General features: G+C 38.1%; 1 protein-coding gene across 5 annotated transcripts; it reads left to right on the forward strand.

Annotated features, from left to right (window-relative positions):
• The first annotated feature begins 577 nt into the window (after positions 1 to 577).
• On the forward strand, positions 578 to 22,628 carry LOC146464570 (D(1)-like dopamine receptor). Of its 5 annotated transcripts, XM_085129411.1 has the most exons (3): positions 12,552 to 13,333; positions 14,242 to 14,296; positions 19,031 to 22,628. In XM_085129411.1, exon 3 carries the CDS (start codon positions 19,105 to 19,107, stop codon positions 20,635 to 20,637), a length of 1,533 nt encoding a protein of 510 aa, XP_084985537.1. In that variant the 5' UTR covers positions 12,552 to 13,333; positions 14,242 to 14,296; positions 19,031 to 19,104; the 3' UTR covers positions 20,638 to 22,628. The 5 variants fall into 5 exon arrangements, with proteins under 5 accessions (XP_084985538.1, XP_084985540.1, XP_084985539.1 ...); XM_085129412.1 differs by lacking the exons at positions 12,552 to 13,333; positions 14,242 to 14,296 and adding an exon at positions 578 to 685; XM_085129414.1 differs by lacking the exons at positions 12,552 to 13,333; positions 14,242 to 14,296 and adding an exon at positions 8,294 to 8,621.
• The last annotated feature ends 477 nt before the right edge of the window (positions 22,629 to 23,105 follow it).

Genomic DNA, 23,105 nt, shown 5'->3' on the forward strand with positions numbered 1-23,105 from the left:
ATCTCTGCAAATCATTACTTGCTCATAACTGTGAATAGTCTTTGTAAATGAAAGATTTAAGAAGACAGTTATTATCCTACGCTCTCTGTAGCCCCGACCCACATTTAATTTCAATGAACAATAAACTTATTGTCAGTGAATGTTGATTTACATTAAAAAATGTATCACTCAAACAGTTAACTTATACGGACGTGTCGACAAACAAATGAGTTCCAATACAATTTTTTTCTTCTTAAAAGCGAACCACCTTGAAGTCGCCAATTTTCGTACAATTTATTAAAATTTGATTTGTCAGTTAAGCGCGAAAGGTCAAACATTGTAATCTTGTCTTTCTTTTACGTGTATTTTGTACCTACGTAGTTCCAACTAATGTAATCCTTACAACCTTGACAACTTGTGAGAAGACGTATTATTTCGCTGGATTGGTTTCCCTACGTGCTGCCCCGGTGGCTCTCAATACACAATAAGCGATTAGCAAGATTGAATGGAGAAGTAATTGATAGCTGTGTTTTATTCATGAGCGCCCTTTCAATAACCTTGTTTGCCACCAAAGTTTGCTAATTGCGTAGCTGTGGATGAGGCTTTCGGTATTGTACCAAACTGAAGAACATTTAATCTTAAAAACACGACATTGCGACCGTGAGCTATCCGCGCGAGCCCTAAAGAATCAGAAACATTTTGCATGGTGAGTGTATCTCTAATCTTTAAAACAATCCCTAAAACACATGCAGTTTAATATTCCTTAAAAGAAATTTATGCCCCAGATTATCTCGACAGTGGAGGTCGAAGCAAGTAACACCAAATTTATTTAAGCTGTAGTTTTTGTGCATGACTTTGTTTACATGATTACCACAGCTCTAGTTTACTCAAAAATCTTAAGAAGAACATGCAGTCCGTTTTCGATTCCGTTGACGTTATTTTCTTGAGTTTCAAATAATTTTTACAGGTACGAACAACAATGAAAGAGTTTTCTAATTCAGGGATAAACGAAACAGAGTTTTCGCGAACTGGACACATGAATGACCCGTTGTAGCTTCACTAGACTTTTCAAATATTGCTATGTAGTTTTCGGACCAGTTTTGACAAATCCTGTTCCCTGAACAGCATCCTTCGAATCAAATATTTAGTCCCGAAGTCAACGACTCCGTCGACAACTGTAGTACATCTGCAGGGAACAATGTATTGAAAATAAGAAACTAAAGTCTCATTAGACACCACCACAAGACGCAGCTAAGCCAGAGCCTTGCGATGCTTTATGAAGAAACCAGAAATGAATCCTTAGCTTTGTCTGCAACGAAGGAAATTGTTTAGACTTATAATTTTCAGCAAATCGGGTTTACATCAAACTGATCTAAAATGCATTTTAAAATCTAGAAATTCATAAACTCTGTAACTTAAAAGCTAGTTATATTCGTTCAAAATCTTCAGTGATTTTTGATAGAAAAAAATCTGTCGAATGTATCAATTTCTGTAACTCAATATATGTAACTGTAATAAACTCTGTAAGATCTTTTTCGTATTTCACAGAATACTCGATAAAATATTCAGTAAATGTAATGATGATATGAATAACAAAATCTCTTAAAGCAAAACTAATCGATCGATCTTGATCAAATGTAAAATACATACATACATACAGTGATTTAAATTTAAAGTACCGCTAACTTTCCATAAACTTTTCCGTATCAGTGGAGATATATATGACCCTTGTCACAACACCGATAATTAAATTATCGCAGGTCGCTAAATAGAAGAGAAACCTGCGGTTTTGGGGCGACGCTAGATGAGATGGCAATTTAATTGCTCGATTTTTTGAGTACCCAATGTCGATTGCAAAGGCCAATCGTGTATTTTACATTTTATATCTGCGTGCACACTCTGACATGTAAGGAATTCGAACGTAATAAGAGACACCCTGGATATTTCAGTTGCTGATCGTAGAGCCGCGAAAAATCGCAATTTATTGACTTTGTTGCCTAGCGTATGGTGGACGTATTGAATAAGTATTTCTCTTGTTTTATGTTAGTTTATCTCATCGCTGAAATATTTTCAACCGGCTCATGGTGATCAGGAGCAAAAAAACTACTGTAATTTTAAAACATAAGTTAAAGCAATTTTACATAACAATGCTGGATCAAAGAAAATTCCATTTACTTCCGAGACGATTTTTGGTGAGGTGTTAACGATCCAAGTTATGTATCTGCGCTTGCAAAAACAACGGAAGAAAAGCAACCGTAATGCTGAGAAATGGACGAAAAACGCTCAGATTTTTCCAGAATTCTCCATGAAAATTTCTATTTCCAACTGCTTATATTTGCGCTATCAATTACTGAGGTAGAATAAATTGAAACTTATGCCCCTGCAACTGAAAGATAACATTATTATCGCTGCAATTTTAATTTTTAATTAGCCACTCCTTTTACTGTTAGAAAAGAACCATAATTACCACCTCCATTGTGTTGACAAATGGCTTCGGGTAACTACAGAACTTGCGGTTCGGCTATAAAATAATGTTGCAAGCTAACCTAAAAATATGTAATAAAGAGCTTTTTTACAACTCTCTTCGGCCGAGGCTCTCTTTCCGATGTCTTGCCGAAATGAACAAGATCTCAACAATTTTCAAGCTGAAGTTAAAAGTTTTGTAGGGTTTTCCGGGGTGAAAACTCTATGTTGAGTTTGAATAATAAATTTGAGACTATTTTGACTGCACTGAAAAAAGTGTGAAAACGTTTTATACTCTTGTTAACTCTTCAATCAACGAAAATTTTGTGTTTGAATTATATTTCAGCATGTAAAATGAACGATACATGCCGGCATCACTGAAAATGTCATTATGCTGTCACTTTAAGCCGTTTTCTGGTTGAAATCGGCGATGCAAACCTTACAGTGGTGTCAGGAAATATGCAATGGAGCCTTATTATTTTCCACCAATCAGGAACAACGTAGTTTCTTAACCACTTTTGACACCGCCTGCATAATTTTATTTTATTTTTTTGTTTTCTGTTTGTTTGTTTGTTTTTTATCCGATTTCTAATTGTTTTACTTTTTTATCGTTTGTTCCGAGTCGTCAAAAGTTCTCAAGAAGCCATTGACTGTACTGTTATATATTTTGCAGCATGTACAGAGGCCTGGAAAGAACGTAACTAGTAGTGCATAATTTTAGCGCTCAGTGTATACTACGCCTTCTCACGTTTCCAGTTTGTTTTTCCTCGTGTGGGTCTTTTTGTCGACAGCATCTTTGAAGAACAGAAGCGCTTCAGCTTTCATTTTTTATAAAGATGTCTAAATTGGAAAGCTGGAGAGTCATTACCTTTCACGTCTGCATGCTGCGAACTCTAGCTCCAGCGAACTCAACCCCATTCCCTCAAGGGAGGAAGAGAGAGCACCCTGCCGGAACGAGTTTGCCGCCGGCTCTAACCAATCAAGGCCAGGATGATGTCTCCTCAGCCAATCAGATGCAACACTAAAAAAAATCGTGATTTGGCACAGCGACTTTTCCGGCCTAGGACTATGTGTTTGTTTTCTTTCTGGGCTATTTACTGATTTACCGGTTACCTCTGCCACTCTGCCAATTCATTAATTCTGTGACAGAACTGGTTTGCTTCATTAACGCGGTAGCATCTGATTTTCTCTCGAGCTCCTTCCCGATACTAAGCCTAACCCATATCATCATAATAATAATAACACTGGCTACCTTTTACTGATCGAGTTCAGCACGCATAAAAGAAAACAGAGAAACGACAAGTTTTATTACGATTGACGAAGTCCTCGTTAACAACCAGCAGCTTCTTCAAGCTACTGGAAAAGTGTCCGTGTTGTATGCAATGAGATGGTCTGCGCCTACGAAAGATTTTATACAAAATAAAGCATTTGACAAAGACTGATTCAAGCGCGTTTCATAGATATGCAGTTGTATTGCTATAAGGGAAAACGTTGATCGCGAGAATGGTCGCTCAAAGAGCCGTTCAACTCCATTTTCAAGATATCTAGATCAACATACCCCATGAAAATTGCGCCATCCTTCGAAAAGCTTCCGTCGAGAATTCCCGCGGGATTAACAGCACTCCAATTCACAGGAACTATAATATGCGCTCTATCGAGTGGCCATCGATACATTTTCTCGGTGAAAAAAAAAGATAGATTTTCTCGGTGACTCAGGGTCGAACTTAAACAATTTGAAAATTTTCCAAGTGATCTGTTACTTGATGCAATTTCCCTGCCGCTGTAGGATACGCTTATTGTACTCAGTTGAGAAAATTTAAGTTGATACAAATTTTCTCATCAGGAAATATACCAAGAAAAAGCAGGTGGCTTTTACTTTTTCATTCTAGAAGCTTCTTTTAAAAATTGAAATATATTGTCATCTCCAATACTTCTTTGTAATTTTTACACTGGTGAATAAAGTGTCTAGCAGTCTTTCGTATATCTCCTTAATGGCAAAAAAAAAAAAAAAAAAATCGAAAAAAGGGCCTTGAAAAATAGGTCTGGATTTCTTGTTGATGTGTAGTTGTTTGTTAGTTTAATCCGACCACAATAATAGTCTTATACAAAAGCTTCGTAAAGAGTTTTATTCCTCTTATAAATATCTTCCATTGCTTTTTTCTGACTAGCTTACGATAAAGATTCTATACAGATCTGCCGCTAATGGTAACAGTCAATCACAAACAGCTGTACATGTCTTCAATGCGGTTGAAATCTCTCTGGCTATCAGTTCGATCAGTTTCGGCAATTGAGGTTTCTTTGAATACGACCCGAAGTTAAAACCGGATCCATGCTGTTGCACAGCAGTGATTTAACAGGTAAAATCTTAAAGCAGTTGGAGCTTCTTTCAAATTAATGAGCGCAGATGCAACGATTTCCCCCACTATTGATTGTTATTGTCAATATTCTTCACATCTGTGGGAAACTTGCCTAGGTACTTACCTTCGAGAGAGAAATAAATCAATTCATTTGGTTTCTGACATGCAGTTCACTGGCACTGAACAAGATCAGCAAGCGCAGTAAGTTACAAAGGTGAATTCATTATACTCAATATTTTCTAGTTGCAAGAGAAAAATTATGGATTCATGAGAACTAACATTTTAGCCATTCCAAAAACATATTTGGGTGACTAATTTAAAACAACATGTAACAAGTTCAAGTTTATTTGTTGGATTTGTGCCATCAATCAGAGCACTATATGGTCGGCAATCTTGTCCAAAACGAGATTAAAATCAGTTTCTGTATGCTAGCCAAGAAAAAAAATCATTGCATTTAAAAATTACAGATCTTGTACGGCACTCTGATACACCTCGCTCCTCTAAAATCATTTTAAATTTATGTGCAAAAAATTACTGTTTTCTACTCTTCCACTGATTGAAATACAAATTAAACAAGATCTCGCTTTTCACGTAATTTATCATGAAAAGTGATTTAAACACAGAAAAACATTTAGTGTGGGGAAAGATTGTTTTTCTCTCTTAAGTACTTTTTCGTCAACCGTTTACACTGACTAACCGCTAGCGCACCAAATGAAAATTCACCATTTTCCCCAAATATTATATTTCCTGTGTATTTCTCTTATTATTCTTAAAATATTGTTGTTGTTGTTGTTGTTGTTTACATGAGTGATTTAATACATTAATCTTGAATGTGTCAAACACCAGACTCGATCGATGTTAAACTGTTTAGTCGAGGCTCAGGGATCCTCACAGTTTCATTGCTGTCATTTTGTGGTTTTTCCTCAGGGTGTATGGCCTCATCTGGGTAGAAAATGCTGGATTTTGCGTGTAGAAAAAAAAATAGAAAGAAAAAAAAAGCTTTTTGACCAACAGTGGAAACAAGTTTGGTGAAATCCTGCTCACCGGCCATAAAATTATATTAGTCTCAATTATTACAATTATGCCAGAAGTAACGCCCCTCCAGGCCCGTCAATATTTGTAATAAGGTGGATGAAAACCATGATTATGTACTAAAACACATACTGCACAGTTGAAAGTAGGACTAGGTATATTCAAATATATTTTGAAACTTCTGAGGCAAAATAGATACGAGTTCTCTCAACTAGTGGGAAAAATATTTATGGAAGCCATAAATTTGCCAAAAAGTACAGGTGCTTGGATGGAGAGTAACAAGGCATCATTTCAAAGTTTTCGCTTAACTACTGGTTTCTTTTTAAGTCTCTGTATCCTGGTGCGTTTATCAAATCAGTAGATCTTTCTTATTTTTTGGGAACAAGCCATTACGTTGTCAACAATCCAAGCCGGCACACTCCTTCATTCCGAACTATCCGTCGGGACTCCAAATCCCTGGTCGACGCAGCAAGGTGGACATATGACTCTTGAGTTAGCCTACTGCTTTATATGCAAAAGGCTATTCCACGAATTTTTTGTTTGTTCGCTCGTTTGTTTTTGGTTTGCAGCTCTTAGTTTTGGCAGGTATATTCAACAATTATCCTGCGAAATCCCGTTGAATATCGCCTGATACTTAGCCGACGTGGCCGTAGGCCGAGTTGACTAAAATTAGAAGATCTTCCAAAGATTGGGCAGGATAAGTGTGTTAATAATTATTCAACACATTGATAACAAAGCACGGGTTTTTTTTTCCAGAAAAGCTGGGGAAGACCTTTATTTAGCCATTTTTTCTCTCTGACACACGAAATAGACCCTATTCCAAAATGGCTACTATTTTCATATTCTTTTGTTGCTATTCAAACTAACCCTTCTTACCTCGTTCTTAAGCTTAGAAATCAAAAGAATATTTTACTTTGAACGAGGCAAGAAGGGCTAATTTGAATGCAGACAAAAGAATATTAAAATGGAAGCCATTTTGGAATAAGGCTTATTACATTTATCACAGGATATATCTGTTGACTACGGACGACGAATATTCAATGCACCATGACCATATTTGGGCAGTGTTACAATGTGTGAATAATAAAAGCCAATGCTTGTACTGAGAGGGGCAGCAGAATCGTGCCCCAATAATTTTCAGACTTTGTGGAACTATCATTAATTAACGCTAATCGGATTTGAATCAATATCAATGGCGCCGAAGCTTAGTGCATAAAGGAAAGGATTAAAGGTGTTAACCCCTTCAACTCTTGGAGAAAAATTTGTCTAGGAATTACTGATTTTCAAAATTAAAAGCCCAACGAAATCTAAGACTGAAAGGTTCTGAAATGTCCCAGAAAAACAATTTACTCCAAGGCAAGTCTTGGAAAGGTCAGTGGCTTTCCTATAGAATTGAATTCCAATCAAATCTCTGGTCACTTTTCCTGTTATAAAGATTGCAAAGCTGGGGAAAATCCTGAATTGATAAACCGCACGAAGCCCTTGAAGCCAACTACCCTGCTGCAAGCCACATACGATAAAATAAATATGACCTTTTCGATGCTTTCTGACCTGAGAATTGCAGATCCATCAAGACTTATTTGTCGGCTTAAGAAGTTGTGAAAAAAAATACATAGACTTGAATGAGTGACAAAGAAAACATATATTTAGAATTTTTTATTAGAAAACCTCGAATCATACTATGCCAAAGAATAATTTAGAATTTTGAAATCTTTCCTGATTAACTGCAACTGACGGTAGAAATTAATCTTGGACTGATCACTTTGTGGGTAAAGTAAGCAAGGCTGATACAGCATTTTCGTTCGCGGTCCCTTGCCACTTAATCACTTTGTGGGGGGGTCTTCAGTGGATTTTCACCTTTTATTGGAAATTAAGTAGGTCTCCTTGTCGAAATCCTTGTCGAAAGTTGAAAGTCCTTTAATTGCATAATCATAATTTCAGCTTGCGTACGCTAGTATCTTAAATTCAATGCAAATTATACACCCAGGAAGCTATTCTCAATATCTCTTTTATCCAGGAGTCCTGTATTTTCTTCCCCCTCCTCCTCTCCCACTTCTCCGGCCCACACCCGGATATCCGGACCCCAGTAAACCTTGGACTCTAGTTTCATTTGAATCTATTCTTTACTTGAGATAATTTAGTTTGCCGAAATTCCTAACGGCGGAACACAAAAGGGGCATAGGGCAACTTGCAAGATTTTGAGACAAAACCGGCTGTCGGCAGTGTGTGTGTGTGTGTGTGTGTGTGTGTGTTTGAATCAGTAACACGAATGGCTTTTTAATGGCTCCATTCTCGAAAGCAGAACCACTAATAAACATAAGGCTGTGCTGTTACAGAGAAGATCATGTAAACAGTTTGATTTTATCTTTCATTCAATTACATTCCTGACATTGACCGACCGTTTACCAAGCCATTTTCCCCTTCAGCTATTTTTGATTGGCTGAAAATGCGATAAAAGGCACAAGAAACGGGATATGCAAACAGCCAAATTTACAATCACTTGAAGTATTTGATGAACTCGAACACTGACACCATTGGCCTTATACGGCAAATCACTAAGCAGACAAGTTCGAAAGATATTTTGATGAAAAAAACGAGCGCTTTGAAAACCGTTCTCTGATCCGGCAGACTGGTCGAAACACATGTTCGTTATTTTAATTTCAAGCGAAATCCATAGCTTATTGTGTTTCATGTAACCTACTCCCCCTGATGGTATGTTTACAACTGAGGTATTTAACATGAAGTCACGTCCCAGAAGAATTCCAGTCTTGCTACTGACGAGAGTGAATTGTGAGTTCAGTTGATGATAATTAGTTCTGTCTTTTAGTTTTAGGTCAAAGACTACGTTAGATCTAACCAAACGGAGTTCTAGTCTGCAAAAAAAGCCGAACAAAAAAAAAAAACGTTGCTTATCTTGAAATTACACCGAAAGTCCTGTGTTGCAGTCTCTGGTATAGAATACCAAGGTAAGAGGATTCTAGAGTATTGAAAGCTAAGCTAGATGGCTTTTGAAATTTTTGTACAGTTCTATGTTTAATTCACTGCCTGTAACTGTTCTTGCTGAGTTTCGCAGACACGAAACTTTCGGATGAACACTTTAAATGTTCATTTTAGTATTATTTATTTAGTAAATTTTTGTTACCTTCCTGCGCTTACAGAAAGCATCATATTTAAAGCTTAAATCAAAACAAAAGCTCAAAGCCCAACTCTGCGAGAGTCGAATGTCGCATTTGCTGCCGGTACAGTGCCACCGGCGAACATGGCTCCCCGCTAAACTCTCGACTGGTTAAATTATCGCTTTGTCACCTTCTAATTCTGTTAAGTGAGGCCGGCAATGAAAGTGATTAAATAATCTCCGTGGCTTGTGCGCTTGCGTTCACAGCTTTGCGAGTGTTGTGTTAACCATTTTCTCACTGTAACTAATCGTTTTTCCTTATGCTGCTATAAAAGCTATTAAGATGATATTGGTGCTTGTAACGATTGCAAGATATCCATGGTAGGTATGCGCCGTTCAATTGCGATGGAGCAACTCTTGAAAGATCGCCTACCACCCTGTTCGGACAATACTTCGCAGAAATCGTTTTGCCTGCCGGGTGAATTCAAGAACGATTGAAACATTTTAATCAGTCAAGAGTTTGCAACATTTCAACAAAGAATTATTATCTTTCTCGTACGGAGGAACTTGAACTGTGAAACGTCAAGGGTGAGACTGACCCCTGCTTTAGAGTAAGTACTTTGTCAACTACTGATTTTAATTCGTATCAGGAGCATGATTCAATTCACCACAAAAAAAATGTCATTGCCTGGACAGGATATTGAATTTTTAGAAATATATAAAACGTTTCGCCAATTCATTTTACACTGAAGGGTCCTCGTTTTCTCAGGCTTAGTACGAGTGATGCAGCTTTCTAGTTTAATTAAATGAGATTAACGAGGAGGCAGCTCTTGAAGTTCAGATCAAGTGCTGCTTTTGTAGATAGCCTTTGTGGTGAGTGGCCCGCAACGAAACGGATGTTCCCTTTCGTTCATACTTCAACGTCTTAAACTGATGAAAAATATAAAATCCCGTTAATTGACAGAAAAGGCAGGCTTTTAGCTTGGCACACGCCATGAAACCTTAGACATTTTTGCTATGTGTATTCAATCTATTAAAGAGGGCCTCAGTTCTCCGGCCCTGGTTTGAAAAAATTCAAATGATACAATCGAACAAAACAAAACAATATTTGCTTCCATCGTCATTTTAAAATGTTTTTTCCTTGAGTTAATCCGTTTATCAGATGTTTCGTGCCCCAGACACGGCGCAATGAAAGACAAGTTTGGAAATGAAGAGGACAAATTTGAGAGCAGTCGTGACAAACGCACTTCTGTGGTAAAACCAAAAACCTATGCTGAAAGATTTATTTGAGCATGTGGGAATACAAACTTTCACTTTATAATTATTGTTATTATGATTGTTTTTAGTGAGTTGCAGAAAGATCATTACGGCGATTTTATCGATGATAAAAATTCTTGTTAGCTAAGTGACACGTTCGTTCGATTTTTTTTTTGTAAATTTAAAGCGGAGATGTTTTTTCAGCTTTTTTGTTGCAGTTGAATTGTTTTGTTTGATATTTGTTTGATTTTTCTTTCTTTAAATTCCCAGTTACAGACACAGTTTACGTGAAAACTCAGTCTGCGATCCACTGTTCAAAGTTCAGACTTTCAATTATAAAGGGGCACTGTCCCGAAAATTCCTCTGTGTTTGTTGACTGAACTGTAAAATATTTAACAAGGTACCTTTTCTTTAACATTAAATTGTTCTTAGAGCTCCGAAAAGAAAATATTTAGTGATCTCTCCTTGGAAGAACAAACTTCAGTGAGTTTTTTTTTAGCGATTTTTCCAAAATACACTAGAAGAACTTTAAAAAAATGGCCAATTTTTTCAAGTTGCAATTCATTTCAAAGATAACAAACGCTAGTTTTAGTGTAGTAGTAGGGTTATTGTTAACAAAACTGAACCATTATTTTAACTATTCCGATGATTCAAATATGTTTTTTGCCATTCAATTGAAGTAACATCATAAATAGGTGAACCTACCCTTTTTACCACTTTATGACGGAAATATTCTTTCCGTTATCACACGCCAGCATCTGTCGCAAAGTATAAAATCCCGTTCAGCCGCTGTACAACAAAATATTGCTTCAGCTTAATTTCACAAACCTTGAATGGCTTCCTTGCACTACTAAACCTAAAACACTATCTAATCCGTTGCCAATTGCAGTTTGCACCAGACTTTGAAACGTCTGTTTCTGTTCTTGCAACGTGTCTGCCTTTGAAACGTACGTTTGTGGTTAGTGACGGATGTGTAAGGATCTCTAATTCCACTGAATTAAATGACAATGAAATTCTAGCTCTGGAGAACGAGTACATATCGTACATACACGGTCCCAGATCGTAACTTGAACAGATGTGAATCATTTGGATATTGAATTCAGGTCAACATCTTCACGTCATTGGCTACTTTCCACATTCGGTTAATTAACAACTGGAATACTCAAGCTAAGTTGAAAGATGTTTAAAAAAGCGTTCTGCGTTTAAGAACGAAGACATATGCGCAGCGATAAGACGTACCTCGGTCAAAAAGGGACGCTTAAAAAGTAATTGTCTGTTGTAAAACAGTCCGACATAGTCTGCAATTGCAAACGGCGTTTACTCTATTGTTTTAGCTTTTTTTTTTTTAATTTTACAATTACCTAAACGATGTCGTAAGACACGTGGTATTTTCAGATTTCAAGGAGAGCCTTTCTTATAAACCGCTTAGTACAATTGCTTCAGCCTAATTGGGTCTAAAACTGTACTGAGTGAAGAATGTAATCACGGATTCTCTATCTTGTTACAAAATGACAGATTTGTAGTAAATTAACGGAGGTATATTATCAGCAGTCTTCATTTATCGCAAAACACGGACTGCGAGGGCGGAAGGAATAGTTAAATTTCGTGAAAATCTCAACAAGGCTCAAGCCTTATCAGCAGTGACAAAATGTAACAATATTTCCGATCGTACTTTGGTGTATTTTTCGCAAGGAATCACGTACGCTTAATCACGAGATCCTACACCAGCCTCTGCTCGCGGGTTGGGGCCCAGTCCTTCAGTAATCTTGAAAGGAAAATACTTTAATTACAATTTGGGACATTTAGCACGTTTTAGGTTTATTCAATACTGATACAACCAACCCCTATTATTATCAAAATATCTCGTACGTGATACGTACATTCAGTTTACAACTTCCAAACACAAACCATTGTTAACTTGTTCCAATAGGTTGGTCACTCACTTTACAATTTATAGATTTTCATTCTTCGCTGTTTTCTGTGTTTCCAAGGTGAAACACATACATTCAAAGTTATTTGCTATCTTTTATGATCGTTCCACGCCCCACGCAGAGCTATTGTTTAGGTTGTTCACCTCTCCGTCTGCAAGAAAGACGAGTTCGCTCTTGAAAATATACTTCAGACTATTAAAAGATGAGTCATAGAGAAGTTAGGTAAACAATAGCGATCAAATTATGCTGTTTTAACTTAGCAGAGCTAACATGAGATTTCATGCTAGCTTCTGAAGCGGATTATAGACGATAATTGTTTTTCTTTCTGAAATTTTTCTTTTGAATACCACGCATATCTTCGCGAACTGATAAGAACCCACAAACAACCAATTTACTGCTCTTCGTGATGTTGTCCGAGTTCACTCAACCCTTCGACAGAAACAATTCATAAGACACATAAGAAGAAAGCAATTTTCCCTTGTTGTATTTATCCGTTATCTCTTCCAATTTAAGTTTGTTTGAATCTGAGGTACTCTTTTTTAAAAAAAACAGCCAGTCTTTTTAGTGAAACCAGCAACTAGTCGACCTTCCGATCTGCTGGTTGTAAAACGCTAATTTTTGACATCTCCGTCAACGATGTCTAAATTTTCTTTGTGGAATTCATCACAGTGTGAGGTTGATTCAGCTTTAATTCCTGGTGTTCACGTCCGGACGACGAACAACGAAAGCTCCTCAAGTCTCCTTGAGTGGTTTTGCTCAACATTGTGCTGAAAAGCTAAGCAGAATTCGTTCAGTGATTTCGCTCCGGGCGATTTTATTGTTAATCTAAATCACAGATGACGTCTCTATCTTGCTCTTCGTAGTTGGATACGCTTCCCTGGTTCTCTAATTTGGCAAAGCGGACTAGGAGCACTTTCGTACATAAAAACAAGGCAAGACATTATCCTCAACATAACCAGGTTAACCGTGTCTTTCAACCTAACATTGAAAGCCAACACCTTACTCAGAGACACCAAGGTTTCTTTTTGCATTGGAACACAGAAGGTACAACCAAGTATGCAAACATTTTCATAGACGAGGCTCGCTCTATCAAGCTGCGAAGGTCATCTTTGGTTCTAGCGTAGTACAATTCAGCTTTCATTAAACTTCACGATCGGAACTCGGACGAAAGAGAACTTGTAAAAGTTCTTCGAGACGAGGTAAGTTTCCAAACTTGCAAAAGTTGTGTTTGGAGGAGACACCTCATCTCCTGACATGTCATCTTGATTAATCCGTTTGTCGCTTGTTTATTGATTTTATATCATCGAAAACACACAATGTGGCCACTACGAGAATTGAAATCATCTTCTTTAGATTAAGCTTGTTTAGACTGAAAGCACTCGAAGCTCGGAGTCAGCGAAGACCGGATGATACAAGTGTTTTTCACTTGACGATGGCATTTAGATCAAGCGGTTGTTTATAATGTGATCATTGTCTTTGGAAGCAAACGGATATTTATCTCTTAGCAATTTGGATAAAGAGGCATATAAAGCGAAGGACTTCAAACTGACTAATTCTATATTTTTATTTGAAAATTCTTATTAATGTTCACAGTCTTCAGCGGAAGAGAGTATTTGGGCTATGCAGTCATCCAAATTTAAACCCTGAAAATCACTTATTTCAGATGTTTTATAAATAAGTTCTGTGTGTAAAACCCGGTAGTGTTGGCAAGTTTAAAGTGTTCTGCAAATGCTTCTATTCGTCTTTGAAAGAGTTCTGAAAGTGGCCGCGGGTGGAATTCAATAGTGGCAGCAATTTCAGTGTGCCTTTCCAAATGTCCTGTCTGATTTGCTGGTTTCAGTCTGGATTTTAAAAGATTTTAAATTTATAAAAACCCCGTGGGATGTCACTTAAATATTTTTCACTTTTTTAAGCTGTTTTTAATTTTGTTGTTTTTTTTTTCTGGGTGAAAATGTACCAGCTGTTGCAAACCGGAACTTTTTGAAATTTCTATTTTTAATGCGTTCTAACTCAACTACACAGGGCTTCTCGCTCATCAAACTGTGTCGGCTGGTAAAGCTCCACCGTCAAAATATACGCTTCTAAAATATGCACACCTTTCTTTCAGTACACCCTTACGTCGCTACCGTGCTGCGAGGGTTATTAATCACAGACGGATAAAAGTAAAACGAGAAAAATACCGACTCTTCTGACAAAGCAGCGTCGAATTTAATTGCATAACTACATCTCTAATAGAGTTCCGCTTGCTAGCTCAATGCGTTTGCGACGCAAACAGGCAAACCTACAAAGTATAGCTACTCATAAAGATTCAGACCGAAAAGTGAACAAAAAGTGGTCTGAAAGACATGGCGGTCTGACAAATACCTGATGCTGTGCTGTGTATATGGAAACATGAATTGTAGTCTAATTTATTTTGAATAAAGATAATGATATTAGAATAAGGGGGCAATGCACCGCCTTAAAAGGTACTTGATCAGTGATTTCAAACGCTCGCTTTCATCGTACAAAAGGAAAGATGCTCCGCGAGATACATTTGTTGCAAAGAAAGATAAAAGCACTGGACTCCTAAAACCGTGAAATTGACGTCTGCTTAGAGGGCAATTCATAAAATAAAAACTTAAACTATGCTAAACCTCAACTGACGTAATTGGGTTTGATCAGTTAAACCTGGTTGTCCATGAAAGTTTTTGTTTTTTTGGTTTTTCGGACGCTCGTTCTATGGTAACTGACCAATCACAGGCCTCGTCAAACCAACACATCGACTTAAAGAAAACGAATAATGAATTTCGACAGTCATTTGAAAACTGCGCCAAATGTGCATATTTATATTGTCCGCTCTGATATTGCCGTGCCACTTTGCGTGGTAATTTCTCATGTTTTTCGTGTTGGGTACTGGTGCGTCGATGCATGAGTAATTATGAACTTATTTGTTATTTCTTACGCTATTTAAAATAGTTCAAAAGTTTCTGAAAACTCATTTACTGCCATAACGTCTGCCTTGGCATAAGACAACGCCTCTATAAACACGCTGACACCTTTGAGTTCACGGTGTTCCTGCCAGAACCAACTCCAATAAATCAAGCCGGGAGCTATTTATTTTAATTAACTAGTGGCATCATCTCAACTCAATTACGCTCTAAATATTTTTTCTCTTAATTGATTCAATTAGCATTATAATTTGGTGTCGCAGCAATTTTATCTTGCTTTCATCTGTTACCTGCGTCCTTCACTGGCTAACAAATTTGACAAAATAAAAATTAAAAACGAACCGCAAAACACGAAAAAAACCCTCAAGAATTTTTGTATGAATGGTTGCATCAGTTTAAAGATTCCGCGTCCAAAGAGTCATCTGATCACTGATCACATAGTTAAGAAGTTAAAATATTAAGAGGAAAAATGATCACGGCCCCTTGGAGTTTATGCCTTCATATAATCAAATAAATTTAAATCAGAAAGGCTTCAAAATATTTTCAATCTGAAATCTGGATTTAAAAAATTATTGTTAGCCTTCTCTAACGCTGGCTAATCCGGAACGTCAGAGTACAAAATTAATACAAATACTTTTAATACTGTTGTGTGATAATTCGCTATTGGCTATGATCTGAAAAGTTCCCTCAGTTTGGTTGGCTGCTTGCTTGCTTACTTGGATTCACGGCGGCCATCGCAGCTCTCGGTAGATCGTAATCTCAAGACAAATTTCAAATAGAGTTAATCTGCCATGAATACTTGTCGATAAGGCGCATTAAGGCTACTTAGCTGATAAAGAAGACATTGATTAAAATGGAAACCCCCTTTAAGGGTTTAAATGAGGTGCTTATCCTTCTCAAACTACCAACATGGATTTGCCAATTAAGAGAAAGAGCCGCGATCAGTTCAACTTAGGTCAACAACATCGGAGCAGATCTGGAACTGATAGAATTGTGACAAACTCATTTGATGTAAAATCGAATGGTTCATGTTATATATAAGTAGCAATTCTGAGCAGTCGAGATAACTTTATGCGTCATATCAGTTTACGTGAACAGAGCCAATTTTGCATTTATAAAGCTGATTCATAGTAAGCATTGATAATTTATAAGATTGGATACCTCGTACCATCGAAGCACTACCGGCCGACATGCAACTTGATTATGACAACGAAGATTTGTTAGCAAAGGTATATTTTGTAAGATATACAGCATTTAACAGTTTCATTATTATAGAAATAACTCTGCCGTTGACTTTCATCGCTTTTGTTTTTTTCTTTTTGCAAGACTGAAAAATTAATCCAACTCAGTTTAACTGAATGCGCCACACCAAACGGCATTGCCATATGAAACACTGAACCATTTATTAATGAATAGCTGTCGTTGTAACACTTATGAAGGTTCATCCACACAACCACATTCTATGCACTTGCCGAACAGTCAAACGCGCCAAACTGTAAACTGAAATCATACCGACAACATAAGCCGCAGAAAACTGGGCGCTGCCGGACGGTCAACAATAGAAGCTTGAACATTTAGGACGAGTACACGACTTTTATGAAATCATGTTTGTTTAAAAAAATATCTGGACTTGTTTGAATGACCCAAGCTGACTTCTTAATGAATTTCTTGTGAATGGTTGATAGAGTTAATTAAATAAATTCCTTGCCGCTAGCTCTGTTCTTGTGGTAACATTTAACACTAGCATTCAGGGCCGGACTTGAATCATCTTCTATTGATTAGTCTGTCTGTTTAGGTAATAAAAAGGCCTAGAAATGGCACAGTTGCAAAACAATACAACACTAACGTCTGTAACGTTAATGGCACAATATAAGTGCTTGCAAACGGAACGAGTTCAACGCCTATCACTATACGTAAAATTGATAACGTTTGTTTACTGTAATGTTACACTATTACTGCCGAGTAATCGAAGATGTCATCCTCAATTTTCTGCGCCATGCCCAAATCGTGTTTACTGTATACAGCTCTTTCCAACGAGATTTCTAGTTTCGTGGCTATTATAATTAACACGGTTTAATAGGTTTGTTATCGCAGAACTGTTATCTAGAGTTGACGCACATCCATTAAGAGAATAACAACAAATGCCCCACCTGCTGGGCTACTGTCGAACCTCTAAAATAAACGCAACCATTACAGACTAAAAGTTCCGAAATAGGAGGTTGGTCCCTACCATGTTAATGCCAAGATGGGGGGCATTAAATACAATGGTGCCTCTTACGCCAAAAGAGAATGAAACGGAAGTGCTTGATAGCTTAGTCATTCTCGTCATTGTGTCGGTTAACGGTGATGTTATCTAGAAAAATTTTGAAGACTGCCGAAGGTTTTCAAGCACTGGCCTTAGACCGAAGAGAACTGCCTACAGAAGGACTGATTTCACATATACAAGTCGATATAAAGATTACCCTAGTTAAAGTTGTATTAACCACAATTCAGGAGCGAAAATATACATACAGCCGGACTGTTTGATTGTGTTGAAACAACTCGGGCAAATCGAAAAGTTTATTTGTCTAAGTGTTTCCCATTTTAGTATGATTACCAACCTTCCAAGTAATCAGTTCGGGAAGATTTTCGACTGAAATATTAATTCCATCCGTGAAGTATACGACTTCTGCTTCTGATGGTTCACATCCAATGGGAAAAGACTGGCAAAATTGGCCTCAACAGTGGCAAACAAGTGGTACGACATGCAAACAAAATGGACATTTACAGTGTTTCAACTCAGTTTCTGTGTTGTTAAATTACGATAAGTTAACGTTTCTTTTTTTATTCAGCGTGAACTTAAAGCCATTGCGATTCATGTTGAACCACTACTGGCGAACTGCAATTCTTACAGTTTTTGTGGATGGCTGATTCTTGAGAAGTGCACGCGAAAGTACCAAGTAGTTAACTATACAGGTTCAGAACAAAATCTAGACAAATTCTGCGACTGTTACTACAAAACGATCCTGATCACAAAAATGTGTCATGCAAATAAACGTCTAATCAATCAAATTCAAATTTGGTTCCAACTCACGGCACAACTACACTTAGCATGATCTCGTCACCAGTGCGTCATGGAAACCGCAAAACGGTGAACAAAATTCCACCAAACCCACAAAACCGTAATTAGGAGTCGAGGATAAAAACCAAAAAACCGCAACAGCTTTGAAACGATCAAAAAACGCGGCAAATTCACCAATCCAGTACCTCTTCAAAAGAATTCATGGACGTTCTCGTGGCTAACTAAAGACTTCTACTTTAAGGTCGATCTGGAACTGATCCCAAGTATTCCGGAAAGGGAGGGAAAAACTGAAAAACCTAGTATGTTAGGTTCTACTACAAACACAAATAATAGGGATTCAAAGATCCGGTACAAGTACATCTTCCAACCTTCAAACGGAACCAGGCACTTCCCCAGAACCCGCTCCTTTCCGTTGTCTACCAACGACTTTAGAAGACTTTAGAAACAAGATTGGTGCGACAAGTGATAATCTAAAACAAACGAACTATATTTGATACTAATAATGACAAAACAAATATTTAAAGAGATTAGAAAAGTTGCACTGGTACCCATTTTCGTAGTAATGTACTCAAATCTTAAGATCCTTGATATCTGAGCGGCTGAAGTAAAGTATTGATTTCTTTCAAAATTTTGGTAGATGGCTGTTTTATATTAAGGCTGAGCTATTCTGATTTCAAAATATTCAGACCAACTCCCGCCATAAATGTATCCATGAAAGTTTTTCAAGCAGATAGTGATTTATCCACTGGTCATCATCATCATCCGTTTTTTGGACCACCCAAGACCAGGGGCCTTTATCCTCCGATGCCTCTGCATGTGCAACCCAAATAAAAATCCCCTTCTTTTTGATGGACACGCACTGTCTACTATAAAGCTTTAATGGCAATTATTTCTTCTAACTCTTCTAGAGATCTCAACTTGACTCTTCAGGAACAACCAACAAAGACACATCTTCCATCCTTGGATACAGAATTGGTTCACCATGGATGTTGTCACCGGTACTCCAAACACTTCAAGCAGCGCGCCTCCTCCCGCACCCGATGGGTACCCACAGAAGAGCTTATCCCACAAGGTCATATCTTCAATAGCAATTCTGATTTTAATCGTTTTGACACTGTTCGGCAATGGTCTTGTCATAACTGCTTTCTACACGTTCAAACGAATCCGAAAAAGTGTCACGAACTGGTTCATACTCAGCTTAGCTGTAAGTGACATGATGGTGGCCTTCATCACGGAACCCATTTGGCTGGCTGGCGAAATCACAACTTGGATGTACCCACCAGAAATCGATATATTGACATTTGTGTTGGCTTGGACAATGATAGACATAGTCTGTGCTATTGCATCCATCTCCAACTTGATGTTCATCTCCATTGATCGCTACTTTGCAATAAAACACCCACTGAAGCATCACACCAAGATGACCACCGAAACATGCAAGTGGGTGATTCTTGTTACCTGGATTCATGCCGTCGGGACGTCGTGCCTCTTCCTGATTCACCAGAACTGGAAGTACTTGGTGATCTTCTTATTTGGCTTCGTAGTTCCACTTCTGATAATATTATTTTGCTACGGAGGAATCCTCTCTGTGGTGGTTACAAGATCTCGCTTTGCAAACCGCCATGGCGGACGCCTTTCTAATGAATACAAGACAGCCAAGAGTTTAAGTGTTGTGACTGGAGCATTCATACTGTGCTGGCTTCCATTTTTTCTGACTTCCCTTCCGTATCATTATTGTGATTCCTGTAGAGAAGACATTGATAGCATCCCAGCCATAACCTCAGCTGTAAAGTGGCTTCACTACCTAAACAGCTGTCTGAATCCCATTATCTACGCCTTTCTCAATCCCACTTTCAAGATTGCTTTTAGGAACATAATAAGAAGAATGTGCGGAAAAGACTTCGTGAATACTCTTGACACAGAAAACTCGAACATGTCTTTTCGCAACCGCCGTGACACTTGCAACAACTCTTTAAATAGAGATAACAGTGCAAAAACTAAGTCAGAACATTTGTCAAACGGCATCCTGGTATCTCATAAAAAGCCTCTTTTGAACCAAGAAGAAACGAAGATGAATGGTACAGTAGCTCACGATTCCATTAGCGATGATGCCAGCGTCGAAAAAGACATTGAAACGCCTGAAGACAAACGTTCTGTCGTCTCGGATCAGATCTGTCCTAGAACGCCACCACCATCATATGATGACTATCACCAGTTAAAAAATGCCTCTTATGATAATGCACTAAAAACAGGGTCTAATGATAACGTTTTCTCCGATGATTGTACCGTAGGTCCGCCAGAACCGTGCATCAAGCCGAAAGATCGAAACGTGTCATTTCTGGAGACGGTCGACGTTTATGGTGAAAAGGCTCCTGACAAAAACACACACTTCGAAGATATTTCTGCATTCAATGGACATTTCTCCACGTATCACGACAAAGAGAGAAACCAAACGTATTTACTCGTTGATGGAGTAACGGTTCCTGAAAGTGAGATTAGAACTTCTGACGTCTGATATGGTGGAGCGGAAGATCAAAACTCAACAAGTCTAGAGATGGATAGCAGTAACTATCAAGTGATACCTCTTTTAAGGGAGATCTTCTAACATCAGTTGAAACGTCATTGGTTAAAACTAACCCTAACCCCTTGCTGAACATGGCATACAGTGAACTCTTTCCTTTAGGACGTATTGACTTTAACTTTAAACACAGTATATTTTACCTCAGAGAAGACAGCGCATCGGATTGTTTGTGCGCTATCACAACTGGAATTGAACCCCGCAATCGAACATTTTTATTTTTACTTGAAAGGTTTGGTAATCCCTTTCCAAAGCGTACTTTCAAACGTGGTTTGGAGGAACAGGAAGAAAAGAAAACTTTTAGTCCAAATTATAACCTGGAAACTTTTCTATACCATTGCATAGGAAGTCTTTGTTTTATAGAATATACAGATAATGAATTTTAGCTCCGCTGGAGTTGCAGTAGTTGAGTCGTTCAAACAAAATGCCTGTAATACCGTCTTTCCAGCTCGAGAAAAATGTGTCATGAGCAGCTTATCAGTAGACGCATCACGGAAGAGAACTGCGTTGATTTTCGTTTACAATACTATACGGCTCCACAAATATTCTATCAAAATATCATTGAAACAAAAGGTTTTAAGAGAAGACTGATTCGGTTTCAAAATTGAAAGTGTTGAGTTATTTGCAAGCTGTCCGCCAAATTCGAGACAGAATCTTCTTTTAATAGGAGGTTTCATTCGCCAGGCAAATTTTGTGCGATGTTAACAAGAAGTAGCTATTATAACCATTCAGTTAGAGAACAATTTGTAATTAGCGGTAAAAGCTTGCACAGCGCTTCCGAGCATACTGCGCATGCTCTGCTTAGTGCATTTGGGTAATCCTTATGGAAACCATTTATCTAAACGGGAGAGAGCATTTTAACGAGAAATAATCACTACCTGAGTTCAGAATTGCAAAAAAATCGGAACTTTCATGTTGTCTAAAGTATGGAACAGTACCACAAAAAGCACTGCTCGATTGCTGTCATTTGAAGATTTGATTCACAGACGCAAACGTGAGAAACTTTGTACAGCACTATAAACAACACCAGAGAAAAGTACTGCTCGGCAGCTTTCATTTGAATGTTCACAATTTAGGATTTCACTTACAGTGGAACCACCTTGTACAGCATAACAAGCAGCACCACAAAAAAGAATTGCTCAGTGGACTTGATCCACAGACGGCACGCAAACATCAGAACCAGATTGTACAGCACAATAAACAGCACCACAGGAGAGTACTGCTCAGAAGTCTTCAATTCCATTTTGAAGTAGAATTCTAAAAGTTGGAGAAACATCAGGGCCCGGTCGTTCTAATCCTTGATTAAAAATTGACCGAGGTATCATGTCGCTCATTAGTTGTTTTTAAACTCGAATCAAAGTTTGCGTTTTCCCTGGAATAGCTTAATCGGGTTTTGAACAACTGGGTCCAGATGATTGCTGTTATTGGTCATTTTTATTCCATTTTAAGCGCTGCAAAAGTGTTCTGTTAGGAAAAATCAACTAATAAAATCGTTAAGGCCACATCCTCTAGTGATAACAATGTCTTGAGAAATGTAGAGTTTGGTTAGACATCTCAGCTGAACTCTTCAAAATAATATTAATGTACAGACTACCAAAGTAAAGTGGAAACACGTGATTTAATAAACTTGTTCCGGGGATCATAGAAATTGTTTTGAATGGCAAGAGTACAACATACACAAGTCTTTCATATTGGCGTATCCATTCGGCTGGGTGCGCTAAGTCGCGAAACGAATTAAAACGCAAACATCCGACGCCCGTTCGTAACAGCCACCATTTTGACTCCAGAGTCGAGTCTGCGTCAATCGTTATTTTCTGGCGCTTCTCCCAGAGATTCAAAACAAGCGACTTGGAGTAAGTATAAGCGCAATAAATATCCACCAATTCAGTGGTGGATAAAGGACTAGGTGAGGGCGAGGTAGGAAAAAAAGTTGGGGTCGCGGATTGGAAATGCTTTAGATGTGACTATGGACCGATTGTTTGTGGACTACGGGAACTGTACTAAGTACTCATCGCCGTTTCTTAAACTCATACCGTAGAAAATAAAAGTTTTATCAACTGCAATAACTGCTGGTATTTCTGTAATCAGGATCTTTTTTGCGGGGGGGGGGGGGGGGATGATTAGCGCCACGTTCAACCCTAACCTGGAAGAGCAGGGCTGTCTGATTGTACCTGGTCACGTGGATGAGCCCAATGCATGGTGGGCGGAAAGGAGTATTTTTGGTCAAAGAAAATGTGGGTTTTTTTTTACATTTTCACTCATAATCTCACCTTACGGGAAGGAATGAACCCGCCCCTTCGCCAATTCATCTCCACCAATCCGGTAAGGTCGAGTCTTTCAGGGACGGAAGCGTTACCTTTGCAACCCTGTAGCCCAGGGTAACATGCCCAGGGCAAAACATGTTT

The sequence above is a fragment of the Pavona decussata genome, unplaced genomic scaffold (genome assembly GCF_977016875.1).
Source record: "Pavona decussata unplaced genomic scaffold, jaPavDecu1.1 SCAFFOLD_161, whole genome shotgun sequence".
NCBI classification, from domain to species: domain Eukaryota; kingdom Metazoa; phylum Cnidaria; class Anthozoa; order Scleractinia; family Agariciidae; genus Pavona; species Pavona decussata.

Excerpts from the sequence above, each read along its gene's own strand:
- LOC146464570 (XM_085129412.1), top strand. The coding sequence starts at position 19,105 with ATGGATGTTGTCACCGGTACTCCAAACACTTCAAGCAGCGCGCCTCCT.